The 19,050-nt window shown below is 36.6% G+C and overlaps 1 protein-coding gene across 7 annotated transcripts in view; it reads right to left on the reverse strand.

Annotated features, from left to right (window-relative positions):
- Positions 1-13,906: 13,906 nt before the first annotated feature.
- The window catches only part of tasp1 (taspase, threonine aspartase, 1), a 50,844-nt gene continuing 45,700 nt past the window's right edge, over positions 13,907-19,050 (reverse strand). For 4 of the 7 annotated variants that reach the window (XM_035529648.1, XM_035529646.1, XM_035529644.1 and 1 more), the window contains 2 exons: positions 16,294-16,367; positions 13,907-15,341 (listed from right to left, as the gene is read on the reverse strand). In XM_035529648.1, the coding sequence (XP_035385541.1) occupies positions 15,252-15,341; positions 16,294-16,367 (164 nt within the window). In that variant the 3' untranslated portion in view covers positions 13,907-15,251. Of the gene's footprint in view, positions 15,342-16,293; positions 16,368-19,050 lie in introns of those variants that run through there. The other 3 variants (XR_004776463.1, XR_004776462.1, XM_035529647.1) reach the window with 2 other exon arrangements.

The raw sequence follows: 19,050 nt of genomic DNA on the forward strand, positions 1-19,050 counted from the left end.
TGATCTGAGATTGAAAGATCTGTTGATCTTACATATATACTGGAAATGTGATTGTTTTAGATACTGTTTTTATACTGTCAATGTTTTATCACATAGCTTGGGCTATTCTTTTTTAGTGTATATTCACTTTGAGATTTAGGACTCAAATTGAGAATTGTTATATACAAATTAAATATTATTATTGTTATTGTTATTATTGTTGTTATTGTTATTGTTATTGCTAATCTTGTGATCAGTGGTTCGCCCCAATTAATCTTCAGTCATCAGTTGTTATATGGACAGAAACTGACCTACTGTGCAACTCTAGCCCAGGTTTAGTGAAGAGCTGCAAGACTATTTTGCATTTTTATACTAACATTTTCTTTTCCAGACCAAATTCAGTTAAATTTTGTCAAATATTAAGGTTACATATCAGTTGAATATGTCAATGTGTGATATGTAACAACTGAATACAAATCTGACTGTCTTATGTCTTGTAAGGTTTGGTGTATAAGCATAGCCTCAAACATGACAATTAAACTGGAGAGGAGCCAGGCTCAGCAGGAGGTAGATTTAGAGAGAGATTTCTTTGCCAATGTCACTCTCACTTTTAGGACTTTACCCCTGCACTTCCATAAAGTTGCTTTGTCACAATGCTTTATACTGTTTCTTACTAATAAGCAATTGTTGTAATTTTGTTAATTTGCATTTGTAACACAGCATCTGTGAGCACACAGCCTGTACTGAAGGCACATGGGGCACCAGAGTTGCCACTGGAGGCAGTGGCACTGCCAGGTCCACACTCTTCAGCTACTCCATGACTGTGGTCCACATCCACTTTGCGCTATAAAAATATAAACATTGGCTGTTAAACAGTTTATACTATTTAGACTATTTAATTATTATATACTACAGCCTGGGGGTTGTGTCTTTACTATCAAAAGTTTTCAATTATATATTATGGTCTCCCCCTCCTCATCCCTGTCCAACAGTCACTTGACCATGAACCCAAAACTGTCTGTTTCATTTTCTCAACTATGTTTTTTTTTGCACCATCTTTGCAACAACTTTTAGATTGACCACTTATGTTTACTTCTGCAACAGTGTAGCTGCAACAGTGTGGAACTAATGATATAAAGTTCTACAGTACAGCTACATGTTGCCACACACCATTTGCAGTTTGTGCACATGTACGTTTGACCTCTGGAATCCACACAGTTTTTACAAATGAGGACCCAGTGTTGTGTCTCTGTCAGTGTTTTTGCATCCCAAGTCCATACAACACAGGTTACCTCTGGATTATAGTCATTCCACTCCAGTCCATGCCAGTGTTTGATGCTAATCAGCAGTCGCCTGATCAGCCTATGTCCAGTAAAAGGCCGGATCCAGAACAGGAAGAGGAAAGAGGGCCTGGGAGTTTGGAATTTCCTTGTTAGGGTAATTAGATGCTTTGTTGGATGTCTGTTCTGTTTTTGTACTCTGTTTGCCATTTGCGTTGCAATTTATTGTGTCCTGAGAGTATTAGAATAGAGAATCATTTAGGTTGTTAGTCTGAATTTGTAAACCACACATAAATGCTTTGTCTTTTGTCTCTTTCTCTTGTGTTACTGGTAATAAGGATCGATTGCATTTATGTTGTTATGTTTTGGTCAGTTCATTGTAGTTCCTGTTTATTTATTAGTATGTTTGTTATTTTGGCAATAATTACTCCTGAGCCGTACACAACACTGGGGTACTGAGCAAGCAGGAATTGGGGTAAAGTAGGGAATTCCAGCAAAAGGTGCAAATCACAATCTTCACACCTAGTGGTCCATGTTAAATTTTGTAGCTCTATAATTACTACATATAAGCTTTGTAGCTCAAAGTATGTGTGCTTGCAATAGTGAGTCTGGTTGTAGCCTATGCCCTGAGATAAGATTTTTGGTCAGTAATGTGAATATGAGCACAATTAAACTCTCACAGCTACAAAGCAGTTGAGTCAAAATAAGGTTTCGTTGGATGATTTCTAGATTTTATTTTAAGTTAATTTGCCTGTTTCTATGTTGCTCCAGATAACTATTTGGAGTCATCAATTGGTAACCCCTTTCTGAAATTGTAACTTGTTAATGATTGGTAATTGTTGCAAGTTGCAAACAGCTGTAAAGATCTATAAAAAGCTGGAATGCACAGATGCTGCAATGTTACTTGTATAACATTACTTGTATAATTATTTTGGAAAATTTAGACTGTAAAAATATGATCTCGGGACTATTTTAATGTACATGGAGAACTCTCCAAGGCAGGTTAAAATCTAGTAATCATTTGGGAACATATGGTTTTTAACAGGCATTACAACAGAGTTCTAACATAACAGAGTTATTCACACAATCCCTGTCCAACAGATGCAGATATGCTGTGCCTTTTAGGGATAGCTAGTTCATCTTTATGGTTACGTATATTGTGGGACATCTCTCATGAGAGAGAGAGTGAGTTCAGTTGAGAAGAGAATGGGAAGTTGTGAAAGAACTATCATCCTTCTGTTTTACTCTCCTTCCCAATATGTTCAGTTATGATGTGATGATGCTTATTGCTATGTTTCCTTTATATATAAAAGGAAGCTTAGTAGCCATGTGACCTGGCTTAGTATGGTCAGTGTAGGAATAAACGAGTCCTTGAGAATACCCACACCACACATGCAGCTGTGTTGCTGCATATACTCCCTGGTAACAAAGCACATGTTACACCTGCAACTTTAGGACTTCTAGGGTCACAAGAGTAGGAGAGGCAGTCATAAATGTTGGGTTAAGTGGCCTGACAGAAATTAATGTTAATTGTAGCCCAACTGGTGCTAGGAGTGATTTGTTCATGGTAAAACTTGGTTATCTATGGGTGAGCTGCTGGAGGGTCACAAGGGTATGATTGAAGGAAGGAATGTACATACTCCAAAACACTGCTTCCAAAGATTCCACTACTCTGCACAAATTGCTTCCAAAGATTCCACTACTCTGCTTAAGCCAAACAGGCCATTTTCATGGAATCATGGAGTGCATTTTTAAAAGCCAGTCAGAATACATCTGATGTACTAAATACATCCAACTAGTACTGCTTGCTTTCACATTAACCACATATTTAGTCAAAACTTTAAATGTTCATATACCATCATTATTGTTAGTTTTAAAAAAAGAAGAGATAATTTTACTGAATATTTTACTGCATATATTTACTGTATTTTTTTAATTTTTTTTACTGGGGCTATAATTAGAGATCTGTGTATTTGGTTAGTGTAGGCTCTATGGAATTTATTGTAGTCTGTATCTAGGGTTTCTTGTTTGCACCCATATATTTAAAATGTAAGTTCTGTTTTTGCTCCACAGAGACCCATCATGACATAGTTGGTTCCCCCTAGTGTCCTGTTTCTTGCTGTCATTGAATTGTATCTAACTCAGATTGCTTTCAGTTCAAAACAGTTTTTCCAACCAACGTAAAAATCATAAGGGTCTAAGATGTAACTCTTGTGAAAAACGTTTTTAAGTGAAAATAAGATAAGTTAAAGACATTTGCAGTTCACAACACGTTTAAGTGAAACACTGTTCTATTGCATCTGGACATGCTTAAACAGCACTTTTAAGCATTCTGAATGCTTTAAACATGCTTTCAGTTCAAAACAGAAGGTTTCTCAAACAGAATAAAAAGGGAGCATTTTCTGGCTCATAATTCATGTGAAAACATGGTTTCAAGCGAAAAATCTATTTAAAGATATTTGCAGAGTTTACCGAGGTACATAGTTATGTACAAGTCTGTTCTTTTGCATCTAGACATACATAAACATTGTTTTTGTGATTCCTGTGAAAACGGTGTTTATAGGTGAAATTAAGCTATATTATGTTTGCAACATTTGGAAAACAGCTAACTGTGACTCTGTGCAATTGCTTCTAGACATGCTTAAACAGAAAATTCAAGCATTCTGAATGCATAAAATGTTTTCAGTGCAAAACAATGTTTCCAACAGGTACTGAATGATAGAGAGTGACACGGAACACTTTCTAAGACATAAAAATAAACTGTTATATAATGTTTTTGCAATGTGTACAATACCGTTACTTGCAACTCTGTTCTTTTGTGTCTAAACATGCTGAAAAGCATTTATGAGGTTTCAAAGCACCTAAAACCTTTCAAGCATTCTAAAACCTTTAAATCACTTGCCTCACAATGAAGCTTGTTGTCTTTCTCATATGAAGGTTGTTGTCTTCATCTTATAAACATGGTGTCTAGAAATAAGTATAGGCTCTGTACGTATATTTGAACCCACAGGTAAAATCAAAAGGATGTTTTTCCAATGTTATATATGTGACATTCTGACAAAGGTTTTTCTGATTGTTTCAGTTGAATCTGAAAACCAAAGCCTAATCCTAACCCTAGACTGAGGAAAACAGACTTTACCTGAGAATAATGGGCACAATGCAAGATTTAACCTGTCAAGCTGCATTTTATATCAGTCCAAATTTTAAACTTGCTGTTTATCACTTTGCCTCACAAACGGTGCTGCTCATATGATGCTTGCTGTCGTCATCTTATACACATGGGGTTTATCATTGAGTATGGCATCTGTACATCCATTTGAGCCCACAGGTTTAATCAAATGCATGTCTTTCAAATGTTTCAACACTAAGAATGACACACTATACCTGAGGATAATGGGTACCAAACAAGCCTTAACCTTGTCAGGCATTTAATGCCTCACAATTTTATTCAAAATATGACAATCCACATTATAAATTTGCTGTTAATCACTTGCTTCTACATGCAATGAAAAAGCTTTTCTGTGCTTTCAAAGCAGTGCAAAGATGTTTTCAAGCAAAATGCACATAATGATGAGAGAACACTTCTTAAGACGTATTTCAAGTAAACCCAGTGTGAACAAGTGAAAACTCGTTTGCAATGTGTACAAAGCATTTACTTACAACTCTACTCTATTGCTTCTACTTAAACAGAATTTCCTACCACTCTATGTGCCTAAAACACTGTATCAGAGCAAAACATTTACTAGTTACTTGTACCTCTGCTCCATTCATATGCTATCTAAGGGGGAGTCTATGCAAGTTGTATTGAAATAATTCCATTCAGGTTAATATTTCCTCCCCTCATTAGTCTATGTAACAGGTACTGCCTTAGGCCTTTTTAAAAAGCAACACCATGATATGCACTTGATACCTGGTGTTGTATTTTTAACTCTGACATGACCTGGGCAGAGAGTTTTGATATGAAGTTGGAACCCTGACCAGACTGAATGGCCTTAGGTAAACTGAATGTAGTACAAAATTTCACAAGTGCCTTTATGACGGTTTTTGACTTTAATGAATGCAATGGGATTGCTTCTGGGAATCTAGTAGCTGTACACATAAGCGTTAGCAAATAATTTCCTGAACTAGTCTTTGGTAGCAATCCTACACAATGAATCAAGAGTGTCTCAAAATGTTCACCTATTACCGGAATGGGACACAAGGGAGCAGGAGGGATGACTTGATTTGGTTTTCCAACAAGCTGACATGTATGACAAGATCAACAATAACTAATGACATGTGACTTCATAGCAGGCCAAAATAAATGTTTCAACAAATACCCATATGTTTTTTGCATACCTAGGCATCCTGACAAAGGGTGATCATGAGCCAAAGATGGGACATGTGTTCTATAGGGCTTAGGAACCACAATCTGCTGCACCTACTTCCATTCACCACTCGCATTTGAAGTGGACCATTTTCTCATTAAAACCCCATTTAATATGAAGTAGCACATTGGAGTACCAGAGTTGTCTGTACTGGCCTCAAAACAAGTGGCAAGACTAGCATCATCTTTCAGTCCTATTAATAGGATCTGTACAACCACATTTATCATCCTGGGGTAAAGGCTGCTCTGGATTCTGTGACTCTAAACTCAAGACCGACTCATTAGCTAAAAACGTTTCTGATAAGTTTACCTCCCCAAATTTACGTGCCTGGGCATGAGTCATGGTGCATGCAGGGAATACATGCTCTAAAGTCTGATCAGAAAAGGACACATTTTCCAGTGGTTTATCCACAAGCTCAGGAAGTTGAAATAGTGTACCACCATATTATTTCCAAGTATAAATGAAACTCCCTTTATAGGTAACTCAGAACTAACTGGAACTTTAAATAAACCAGAGATCTCATTTGTACACAAATATATATGATGAAGAGGAACTCTACATACCCCTAGTTCGATTCCTTGTACTAATACATCACTTCGGCAATATGACGACTCCGAAAACAGTAATATACTGTCCAAAACAAACGAATGAGCTCCCCTAGTATCCCGCAGGATAGTTATGGACCTGCTCTGCTCACCTTCTGTCAACGCAACAGTACCTGAGAACACAAAAGGCTTAAAGGCAATTCCCAGGGTCTATAGTCTTGCAATACGCATACTTTTTTTTTTTACAGATGTGCTCTTACGAGTATTTTGCATTTCAAAACAGGACACATGGCAATAAAGTTGCCCCTGATCATGACAATAAAAACTCTCACAGGCATCCAAACCAGTGGTCTCATCCAGTGGTGGTGGTTCTGTGGCTTTACCAATTGGTTTACTAGTCATCGAACGACCTATAGTCTCGCTACGTGGAGTGTGGTAGCAATACGTTCAAAAATTGGGAAATACGCATCAAATTCATGGTCCCTAAATAGTGGCACCAACCCGATATGCTGACTTGCATCAACCATTGCATTTTTTCTAACAGGAATAGCTGGACGAGCCATTGCACTGGAGGAGCGAGGCTTAGGAACTGGAGCTCCAGCACACATGGCAGAAACTGGTGCTGGAGACCACTTCCTGAGGAAGAGACACAGGCTTTTCCAAGCCCATACTCATCCTCATTAAGGCAACCTCTTTTTCAGCCTGGTTTTAGCGGTTACTCAGTGAGTAAAATGGGTCGTTCCAGACATTGTACCGAAGGAGAAAGAACTTTGATCAAGAAGTTGATTGGACAGGGGAATACATAAAGAAGTGCAGAAAATAATTGGCTGCTCAGCTAAAATGATCTAAAATGCTTTAAAATGGAAAACAAAACCCGAAACACGTGGTAGGAAAAGAAATACTACCATCCGCGTACATTATATAATAACAAGAATGGCAAAGAAGCAGCCAATGATCAGCTCCAGGGAAATCAAAGAAGACAACCTGTGAGTACTGCAACAATCAGAAGATGCCTACGTAAATCCAAACTATTTGCAAGAAACCCTCGTAAAGTACCATTGCTGAAAAGAAGATGTGTTGAAAAAGTTACAGTTTGCCAAAGAACACATTAACTGGCCTAAAGAGAAGTGGTGCAAGATTCTATGGACAGATGAGCGCAAGATTGTCCTTATTGGGTGTAAATAAACCTAAAGCCTTGGCCCAAGTTGAAAGAAGATAGTAAATAAGTTAAAGGGTTTTTAAAAATACATAATTGCATATTTAAGTGCTTAGTGACTCTGTGAAGATGAGTCTTCAGTCTTATAAAACATATTTTCCAGCTTGCATGCCATTAAAATACATAGGCTGTGTTTATTGTCATATAAAATTACTATAAGATGTATCAATCCCCTTATCAGCCATATTTAAAAACTTATGTCTAGTTAATCAGCAATACATAAATCAGCTAGGTCTTATTAAGTATTGTAGGTCTATTCTGCCAGGTATTGTGTGTTCCTGTGGCAGGTTTCATATTTGGGTGCTTCTAACATGGTTCATGCCCTGGTAGACTTGACCTACAATACTTAAATAATAACTGGCTGAATGTGATGGAACGTGAAAAAGTGACCTCTGGGAGGAACTGAACAATAAATGTTATATTCATTGCTACAGGTTTTGTTGGTCATTCCAACTTATTTCAAACAATAACGCTTGGTCAAAATATTACCTAACTTGCACTGACAGAAATCTGTGGAGGTTAGTGAGAATTAGAGTTGGGGTCAGATGAGAGTTCTGAAAAAGAATTCTCCTTCCTGAGGGTGAATATTCATACCTTTAGAGAGAGATGGATTTTGCACTTTCTTTCAAATATCATTGGTAGAATCTTTGGGTATTGCCTGGCCACTCACTCTATTATCTAAGAACATCAGCCAGAAGAGTTTTTAAGAACTTCAGAGGTCCACATGTATCATTTAGAATGCATTAAACAAAATGCATGTAATGTAGCAATCTGCAGAACATGTTTGTCCTTTTGTTTAAAACAGAATAAACAAACCAATAGTGACTTTGGAAAAGACAGGCTAATGCTAACCACAGTAAAATAGTAAAATAAAACTGATGTGAGAAACAGTAAATCTGAGAAAATGTCTCAAATGGTCTACAAAGTTTTATAAGTGCCGTCTGTATCTCACATATATAAAATTCATGACTAGGTGTAGCCGAGTAATGGGCAATCAACAGTCATGACATGCACGCTGCTAATTGGGTGTAATTGACTCATTTAATGAAAGAGGCGTGTTCAAATTAATAGCAGTGTTGAGTTCAATTAGTGAGGTCATTCATTCTATGAAGAAACAGGTGTCAAATATGGCCCTTATTTAAAGAAGGAGGGCAGCAAATGTAACTGCTGGTTTTAGCGGTTGCTCAGTGAGTAAAATGGGTCGTTCCAGACATTGTACCGAAGGAGAAAGAACTTTGATCAAGAAGTTGATTGGACAGGGGAATACATAAAGAAGTGCAGAAAATAATTGACTGCTCAGCTAAAATGATCTCAAATGCTTTAAAATGGAAAACAAAACCCGAAACACGTGGTAGGAAAAGAAATACTACCATCCGCGTACATCATAGAATAACAAGAATGGCAAAGAAGCATCCAATGATCAGCTCAAGGGAAATCAAAGAAGACATTCAGTTACCTGTGAGTACTGCAACAATCAGAAGATGCCTACGTGAATCCAAACTATTTGCAAGAAACCCTCGTAAAGTACCATTACTGAAAAAAAGACGTGTCTGTGGCCTTTAGACCCAATAAGGATTACAGTTTGCCAAAGAACACATTGACTGGCCTAAAGAGAAGTGGTGCAAGATTGTCCTTATTGGGTCTAAAGGCCACAGACAGTTTGTGAGATGACCCATAAACACTGAATTCAAGCCACAGTATACTGTGAAGACTGTAAAACATGGAGGTGCAAGCATAATGGTTTGGGGATGTTTCTTATACTTTGGAGTCGGACCCATTTATTGCATACCAGGCACGATGGAACAGTTTGAATATATCAAAATACTGGAAGAGGTCATGTTGTCTTATGCTGAAGAAATGCCCTTGAAATGGGTGTTTCAGCAGGACAATGAACCCAAACACATCAGCAAGCGGGCAACATCCTAGTTCCAGACCAACAAGATTGATGTTATGAAGTGGCCAGCCCAATCCCCAGACCTGAGACGTCTTGAGAATTTGTGGAGTGACATCAAAAATGCTGTTTTTGATGCAAAAACCCAAGAATGCAGAAGAACTGTGTAATTTAGTCTAGTCATCTTGGGCTGGAATATCTGTTCGCAGGTGTCAGATGTTAGCTGACTCCATGCCACACAGGTGTAAAGCAGTTATCAGAAATAAAGGTTATACAACTAAATATTAGTTCAGTGATCAACAGAAAAGCTAAATATGTAAACAATTTTGTTTATACTATAAATATTTGAGTTTGTAAATGAAAAAGAAGACACTGCTATTTTTTTGAACAGCCCATTATTCTTTTTTTCTTCATTTTCAGTTTAAAAACTTATATTTTGTTCATGTTTTCATTTGGAATTGAATGTGTAGTGCCCTCAGTGCCTTGGTGTATATGGAAATAAATGCTATTATGAGGATTGAGCTTTTTCTCAGTTGTTTGAAACACACTGCTATTATTTTGCACATAACTGTATAAATAGAGCAAGTAAGGATCGTTGGGTGGGCAGTGGTTTTAATGGTTTTATAAACTGGAAGATATCTCTGGATAATTTCAATGACCAGGAAAAATCTGATGTGCACAACAATGCCTCTGACAAAGCAAGTTTTTATGCAAACAAAGGCTTGCATTTCATGGTCATGGAAAAAATTATGAGTGAAACATATGAACATACAACATATGAAGTTACTGACCAAAGTACCACATGCCATCAAATACTGCATTACAAAGTATTACAAAGTATTACAAAGTGAGATTATATAGTGTTTGCTGAACAAGTAATTGAACATATTAAACAACAGGCATGTATGACATCATTGCTAAAGAGGCTAGGGATCATAAAACAGGATAGTATGTAACATTTAGCAAGGTGTTGAATGACAAAGTGTTAGATCTTATTAAATTATAAGGTTTGACTGCTGAAGACATTGCAGTCATTAGAGCTAACCTCCATCAACATGGAATTGGCAATTTGCTGTGCGTTACTCAAACATATGATGGAGTGTCTGTCATAAAGGAAACTGCTGGTGATGTACAGGCCTGTTTTCAGATTAACCATCCAGAGCACACTCATGCACAACTTAGTTCTGTGCCACATTTGCAAGGCTGTAAAAGAAGCAAATGAGTTTGGACAACTATGTTTCTGTGCAAACATCTCTAGGATTATCACCATGTTTAGTGCAATTTTTCTCAGACTCACTGGAAATGCAAATTATGTTTGATAAAATCAGATTTAGAACGATTAGCACTGTTATAACCCAGTGCCACTCTAGCATTACTTCTACAGCTGTAGGTCTGTTTGAAACATTGACTGCATTCTGACTTATGATGTTTCAGACCATTATTGTTTAAACAGAAGGGTTTTGCAAGCTTCTGAAGGGAGAAATAGCTTATATTGCAAGGGCAACAGCTTATAAATGCTGTACATTGTACTCTTGCAAATGTGCAGTTAGCTGAGATGACAGATGAGCTCTATTAAGAAAAGCATTTAGAGGTCAGCATGGAAAGAAAAATTAGCAAAAAATTTGGATGATTTTGGATTTGGATGATTTTGCTGAAGAGTCTGCAAGTGGATCACTGTACTACGACCTGCTCAAAAATTTACTCTGAAATGTGATTATAAGACTTTGTGTTTACAAAGTTCATCTTCAACCAGAAGTTACTACTGTGCAGTACATTTTTTTCCAGAAGTCAGAGCATGAGCTCATGACATAAACAGTGTACTACCAACTATTAAATGAAAGCATGTTTCCATTTGCAAAACATATATTTAAGGTTGTTCTTACCATACCAGTGACTGGCTATACTTTTGAGCACTGTTTCATGGATGTGAAGTGCTATGAGCTACAGAATGTAGGTGTCTTTTCCATTGAATAGAAAGCGCTTGACAACACTGATGAAGAATTGCTAATGGATCTTCTTGCATACCAACCTGCATGCAGGCTGCATGTTACAGCTTGTTGCCTTAGGCCTGGCTTGCACCTCTAAAGTGGGCATAGATCATTAGATTTCAAAATTATTTTCATAAGCAAGCTGTGTATTTAAGTAGATTGGTGTGTCTCAATTTGTTAAAGCAAATTACTAAAAATACCAAACTTTTCCAAAGGTTTGAATTGCATATGGGTCATAGCAAGGAACTCCATGAATTTGTTACTGTATCTAAATCAGTAGTTGTATAGAAAGAATTACACTTTAAACATGCAATACAATAGAATAGATGTTCATTTGAAATGTCTGACATTTGATTTGATATAAAAGACTGGTTTTATTCTGAATATATTTTTCTTTGCATCATTTCAATCAAAATATTTGAGTTAAATAAAACCAATTAAAATGCAAATTAAGTACCTGTATGCTGAATTGTGAAGGTGCTGTGGAGTCTAGGCTGTATAAATGTAAAATGGGCTTAGCCCCTGATGTTTGTATAGTCTAGTCTCACTGCTGGACATTAATATTGGCTGTGCTGACTAAATCCTTCATGCTACAGTATAAACTACATAAGAACCATATCATGAAACAATGAAATTCATATATTTTTTCTTTTTAAGACGATATTTGTTTCTATATAATTCCCCTATTCTGTATACATTTCAATTACAATTGCACAAAAGGCTAGAAAACTACATGGAGAAAATCATGAAATAAAGCTATCATTAAGGATGTGTAGATCCCATTTTCTTTCTTGATACAGATTCCAATACCTGAAATCAGTATATTAGCTGATACCATGCACCTATCCAATACCATGGACATTTTTCTTCTTCGGTTTAAGACGTCTACACTTCACTGGGTGAGGGACTGATGATGGTTAAATTTGTGATTATTCACTGGAAGCAACTTCTGCACATCTATGTTGCTGAAGGGTAACTGAGGATAGAAGACCCAGTCCTAGAAACCAAGAAAACAAGTGGAAACTGGATTTCAACTGTAAATCCTCCGTTCCTTTCTCAATCTATAAATACTCATTATAATCCCATTACAACCCATTACAATCTTTCCCCTTTCCTCTCATTTTTGCTAATAGGGTATATGAATAAACTAATAGAAAGACAGAACATCAGAGTCAATTCTGTTGTTGGCAGTGGCAGCTGAGTGGTTACGGTACTTGACTAGTAATTAGAAGCTTGCCAGTTCAAGTTGCTTTGGATAAAAGCGTCAGGTAAATGTAAATATTCAGCAACATCATTTCTTTGTTATAAGAATTTAGAAGAAAGACGTTTCTCAACACCAAGATCATATATTTAACATGGCCTTTGAGAATAATTGTGATGTATCAGGCAAAACAAACATAAAAAACATTGTTTGGGGTCTAAATGAGCAAGGAACTACTCTTAACTAAACATTAGGGAACCTAAAACAGAACTTTATTGTAAAGCACATTACACTTTTAGGCTCTACACTATCAAACTTGTAGCAGACTATCAAGAAAGAGCCATCATTAAAATACCACTGTTCATAGTGAAGTACTGAAAGAGAAACATCTACAATTTAAATCAAGCAGAAAGTAATATCTCCCGGTCCTAGAATGTTGAATGTTAAATTGCAGGCCATTTTATTTACAGAGAGAACTGCAGTGCATTATACTGAAAGTTGTGTGCAACTCCCTCACTGCCAGTGAGAACACCACACTCAGAAAACTGCACGAGATGATCCGTGGACAAGAATACCTAACCAGATGCTGCCCTTTTTGGTTTGGGAGATTTAAGCACTGTAAAACATGGCTGAACGCTACCAGTTTGTTAATTTTTCCCAAAAGAGGAAACAATATTTTTGACCATTCATACAGCAACATAAGTAATGTACATACTGCTGTTTCCAAACCCGCTTTTGTTAAATCTGACCACCTGGCAATCTGTTACAGCTTATAGACACAAGGCTGAATCCAGTCACAGTCTGAACCATTAAAATATGGACTGGCAGTACAGGGTTGCCTGTAGGCTACAGACAGAAACATTTTTAAGGAAGCCAAAAATAACACAAAAACACATAGACTGTTAGTAATCATGTTAACCGGCGCATTTCCATCTGACCCTCGCTGAACTATTCATGTTTTTCCCCAACCAAAAGCACTGTTTCAATGCAGATGTACATAAGTATGAAGATCAGGAAACAGTGTGCAGCTTTCAAGTAAAGGGATAACATGGAGTACAAGAAGGCAAAATATAAGATACAAAATACCACCAGAGCTGCAAAGACTTGAGAGTTGCTACCTAGATACCAACACACATAGTATGTGGCAGGGAATCCAATCTAACTACATGAATAATTTCGAGACCCGAGAGATCATCTTATGACAGATCTGACAGAGTGAACAGACACACCTCCTCAAAAGTACCCTGTAATCCTGAGGTGAATGTACTCCAGGTGATGTGAGCACACAGGTTCGTAGGACTGTGAAGCAGGTAAATCCACAATAGCAGCGGGACCTAATGGAGTGTGTGGTGAATATTAGTGTTCTTTAGCCTTGATCAAGAAACACACAAAGTCTTAGTAAAGTTTGCAACATGCAATACTTCATTTACATTTCTGCCTAGCCACAAACAGGTGGGTTACTGCCTCTTTCAGAGATAAGCATTACTTCTGTTCCAATGTGGTGAAGGTCAAGCCTAGCATACCAAAATGTGCTCCCTTGCAAAGACTGGAACAGAGACCTTCTCACACATACAGCCAGAACACAAACTTTTCATAGAACTTAACATAGATTAATTATAAACACAAATAAAGTGTAATACATGAGTAAAATTATAAATGAAATATAAATAGTATCACTACCATCTACTGTGAGTAACTGACATGACATTGGATTCATGCAGTGTTTTATTTATTGATGGAAGAATACAAAAAACAAATCACTGGGGTCATGAAAACATATTATAAGGCTCTAAGACTATGGCTCTCAGTTCCTGTTCAGCAAAGTGTAAACCACCATCTAAAGATAACTATCCAATTGACTCACTCTCACTCATTAATATAAGTGGTACTGTTTACAAAAATGTAATCAAAAAATAGTAAACATTTTACAACATTCCAACATTTTACAATACCTTTTAAATCTGGCCCATGTTAGCCTCGTGCAAATAAAAGGAAAGCAATAAATTCAAAAGAAATTATGCGGATACTTAAAATGATTTAAGGATTTTGATTTGTCTTCCACTGCCTCTTTTTGGTCACTGCCTTTCACATAATGACAGTGATCAGTGCAGTGCAGAATATTTAACCCAAAGAAATGTATTTTCTAAGTAATGTTGTATGTAATGTTAAAGGATGCATGTTAACCACAATACTAAGTGTTTTTTAAACATAATATTTTGACAAACTTGCTACTGATGCGATAGTTCCATCATGCACTAGTGGAAACTGTATATGTCTCACTAAGCATATTGTTGCACTAAACAATGTCGCCAGTGCAAATGAAATTCTGCACTTCATCATTGCCACTGCTTAAAATGCAAATGAAGTAAGAAGTGCTAAAACTTGCATCTCAGTGGTGACCCTGACAAAGGGTTCTGTGCACCTTTGATAAATCAGCTATGACAACTTTTGCATAGGCAAAACACATTATCACATGCAAAATGCTTAGTAAATCTGGCCCATGACTTGTTAGCCTCATAGAACCTCTGCAGTACTAAAAGAGGAAGAAATTAACTCAAAAGCTGTCTTGGTTGATAGAACTTTTCTTTTAATGATTAAAAATGTTAACAAAAAATTGGCTTTAGGTTTAAACATTTTAACCATTTAGCCTACTTGAGAAAAAAGCTTCTTATTACAGGAAAAAAATAATTCAGTACTAACACCACATTTCCTAGACTTTGTCCATGAAGATTTTACTTTGAGCAATTGCTGCTGAAAAAACAAATGGACATTAAATCGGTGTTGTCAGTCAGTCACTCCCAGCCTACACACTCCACCTTCAATTGCCAGTGACTGTCCAGCAACAGCTCCAGGAGGCAGTCTGGATATATGAGTCTGCAATGTGAGAGAAAGGAAACAAAGAAAGAAAGGCAGAAAATAATGAGTGACTAAGAGACAAAAGACAGCAGAGTAGTTGCTCACTTAAGAGATTTCGGTTTCATTAACTATATCAACTAAAATTTTGCTGGTTGAGTATCTGGGCTGCACTACTGCTTTTTAAAGGCTCTTAGAAAAATACTTGTAAGGTTCCTAGAACATTCCATTGTATAAATAAATGACTGGGTTCAAGGCAAGCATGGGAAGATGAATACCATCTACTCGAGTTTTGTCTTAGAGAAGTAACCATAGTTGACTGGAAAACCTGAAAATTAAAACTTTGCTATGTAATGCAAAATGAATACATGTAGAACACTAAAGATAAAAAAGTGCCCAGAAGGAAAAAAAAAAATCACCCAGGCATAGCAAGATATAAGAAATTGTAAGACATTTTCAGAATTGTGTATCCTGTTTATAATCTTTTAACTATTTTTAAAAGACAACAGAGACATTTGCAAAGTATATCAGATTCAAATTATGCACACTACATTTGGAGACATGTAGCTAATATTATGCTAAACATGTCACTGCAGCCATAGAACATCCACCTTTTGGCCCCAACACTTGGTAGAATATTGTTTTTGGAGCATATGGTAAGAAAAACTTGAAGCTTGAAGTGCAGTGTGCTTTTAAGTAGAAAGTAGTGTTCTTTATAAGACAAACTACAATGCACTCTCCCTTTGGTGCAATAACCTGACAGAGTGTAGCTGTCATTAATGACCCTTTTTAATAGGTATTGTAAATAGAACATTTAAAGGAAAAGCAAAGGGTAATGCAGAAATAAAAGAAACTGGAAAAATGAAGCAAAAAACCTGAAAGAAAACAAGAAAACTGAAAATTAAAATGAAAACTAAATGAAAATGTGACTAGAAATATTTTTATAATTAGTTGTATGCTGAGATTTCCTTACTCTGGCCTTACTGTCATGTGTAGACATGTACCCCACACACATACTCTCTGTAGTATGGCTCCACAGGAACTCCACTGTATAGTAATGACATAAAGAAGATGCATTAGAGATTAGAATCAAGTATAGGAATAAGAACAAATACAAGAATATATGCGTGCATTTATTATAGTAGCTGGGATTCTCTGCAATAAAGGTCTTTGCTAAAGTTATCTGACATGAAATATAACAAAACATATGCTGATGTTTTTAAATTATTGACTGACCGATTTATATATACAGTTATGTGCAAAATAATAGCAGTGTGTTTCAAACAACTGAGAAAAAGCTCAATCCTCATAATAGCATTTATTTCCATATACACCAAGGCACTGAGGGCACTACACATTCAATTCCAAATGAAAACATGAACAAAATATAAGTTTTTAAACTGAAAATGAAGAAAAAAAGAATAATGGGCTGTTCAAAAAAATAGCAGTGTCTTCTTTTTCATTTACAAACTCAAATATTTATAGTATAAACAAAATTGTTTACAGATTTAGCTTTTCTGTTGATCACTGAACTAATATTTAGTTGTATAACCTTTATTTCTGATAACTGCTTTACACCTGTGTGGCATGGAGTCAGCTAACATCTGACACCTGCGAACAGATATTCCAGCCCAAGATGACTGGACTAAATTACACAGTTCTTCTGCATTCTTGGGTTTTTGCATCAAAAACAGCATTTTTGATGTCACTCCACAAATTCTCAAGACGTCTCAGGTCTGGGGATTGGGCTGGCCACTTCATAACATCAATCTTGTTGGTCTGGAACTAGGATGTTGCCCGCTTGCTGATGTGTTTGGGTTCATTGTCCTGCTGAAACACCCATTTCAAGGGCATTTCTTCAGCATAAGACAACATGACCTCTTCCAGTATTTTGATATATTCAAACTGTTCCATCGTGCCTGGTATGCAATAAATGGGTCCGACTCCAAAGTATAAGAAACATCCCCAAACCATTATGCTTGCACCTCCATGTTTTACAGTCTTCACAGTATACTGTGGCTTGAATTCAGTGTTTATGGGTCATCTCACAAACTGTCTGTGGCCTTTAGACCCAATAAGGACAATCTTGCACCACTTCTCTTTAGGCCAGTCAATGTGTTCTTTGGCAAACTGTAATCCTTATTGGGTCTAAAGGCCACAGACACGTCTTTTTTTCAGTAATGGTACTTTACGAGGGTTTCTTGCAAATAGTTTGGATTCACGTAGGCATCTTCTGATTGTTGCAGTACTCACAGGTAACTGAATGTCTTCTTTGATTTCCCTTGAGCTGATCATTGGATGCTTCTTTGCCATTCTTGTTATTCTATGATGTACGCGGATGGTAGTATTTCTTTTCCTACCACGTGTTTCGGGTTTTGTTTTCCATTTTAAAGCATTTGAGATCATTTTAGCTGAGCAGTCAATTATTTTCTGCACTTCTTTATGTATTCCCCTGTCCAATCAACTTCTTGATCAAAGTTCTTTCTCCTTCGGTACAATGTCTGGAACGACCCATTTTACTCACTGAGCAACCGCTAAAACCAGCAGTTACATTTGCTGCCCTCCTTCTTTAAATAAGGGCCATATTTGACACCTGTTTCTTCATAGAATGAATGACCTCACTAATTGAACTCAACACTGCTATTAATTTGAACACGCCTCTTTCATTAAATGAGTCAATTACACCCAATTAGCAGCGTGCATGTCATGACTGTTGATTGCCCATTACTCGGCTACACCTAGTCATGAATTTTATATATGTGAGATACAGACGGCACTTATAAAACTTTGTAGACCATTTGAGACATTTTCTCAGATTTACTGTTTCTCACATCAGTTTTATTTTACTATTTTACTGTGGTTAGCATTAGCCTGTCTTTTCCAAAGTCACTATTGGTTTGTTTATTCTGTTTTAAACAAAAGGACAAACATGTTCTGCAGATTGCTACATTACATGCATTTTGTTTAATGCATTCTAAATGATACATGTGGACCTCTGAAGTTCTTAAAAACTCTTCTGGCTGATGTTCTTAGATAATAGAGTGAGTGGCCAGGCAATACCCAAAGATTCTACCAATGATATTTGAAAGAAAGTGCAAAATCCATCTCTCTCTAAAGGTATGAATATTCACCCTCAGGAAGGAGAATTCTTTTTCAGAACTCTCATCTGACCCCAACTCTAATTCTCACTAACCTCCACAGATTTCTGTCAGTGCAAGTTAGGTAGTATTTTGACCAAGCGTTATTGTTTGAAATAAGTTGGAATGACCAACAAAACCTGTAGCAATGAATATAACATTTATTGTTCAGTTCCTCCCAGAGGTCACTTTTTCATGTTCCATCACATTCAGCCAGTTATTATTTAAGTATTGTAGGTCAAGTCTACCAGGGCATGAACCATGTTAGAAGCACCCAAATATGAAACCTGCCACAGGAACACACAATACCTGGCAGAATAGACCTACAATACTTAATAAGAACTAGCTGATTTATGTCTTGCTGATTAACTAGACATAAGTTAAAAATATAGCTGATAAAGGGATTGATACATCTTATAGTAATTTTATACGACAATAAACACAGCCTATGTATTTGAATGGCATGCAAGCTGAAAATACGTCTTATAAGATTGAAGACTCATCTTCACAGAGTCACTAAGCACTTAAATATGCAATTATGTATTTTTAAAAACCCTTTAACTTATTTACTATCTTCTTTCAACTTGGGCCAG

The sequence above is a fragment of the Electrophorus electricus genome, chromosome 9 (assembly GCF_013358815.1).
Source record: "Electrophorus electricus isolate fEleEle1 chromosome 9, fEleEle1.pri, whole genome shotgun sequence".
NCBI classification, from domain to species: Eukaryota; Metazoa; Chordata; class Actinopteri; order Gymnotiformes; family Gymnotidae; genus Electrophorus; species Electrophorus electricus.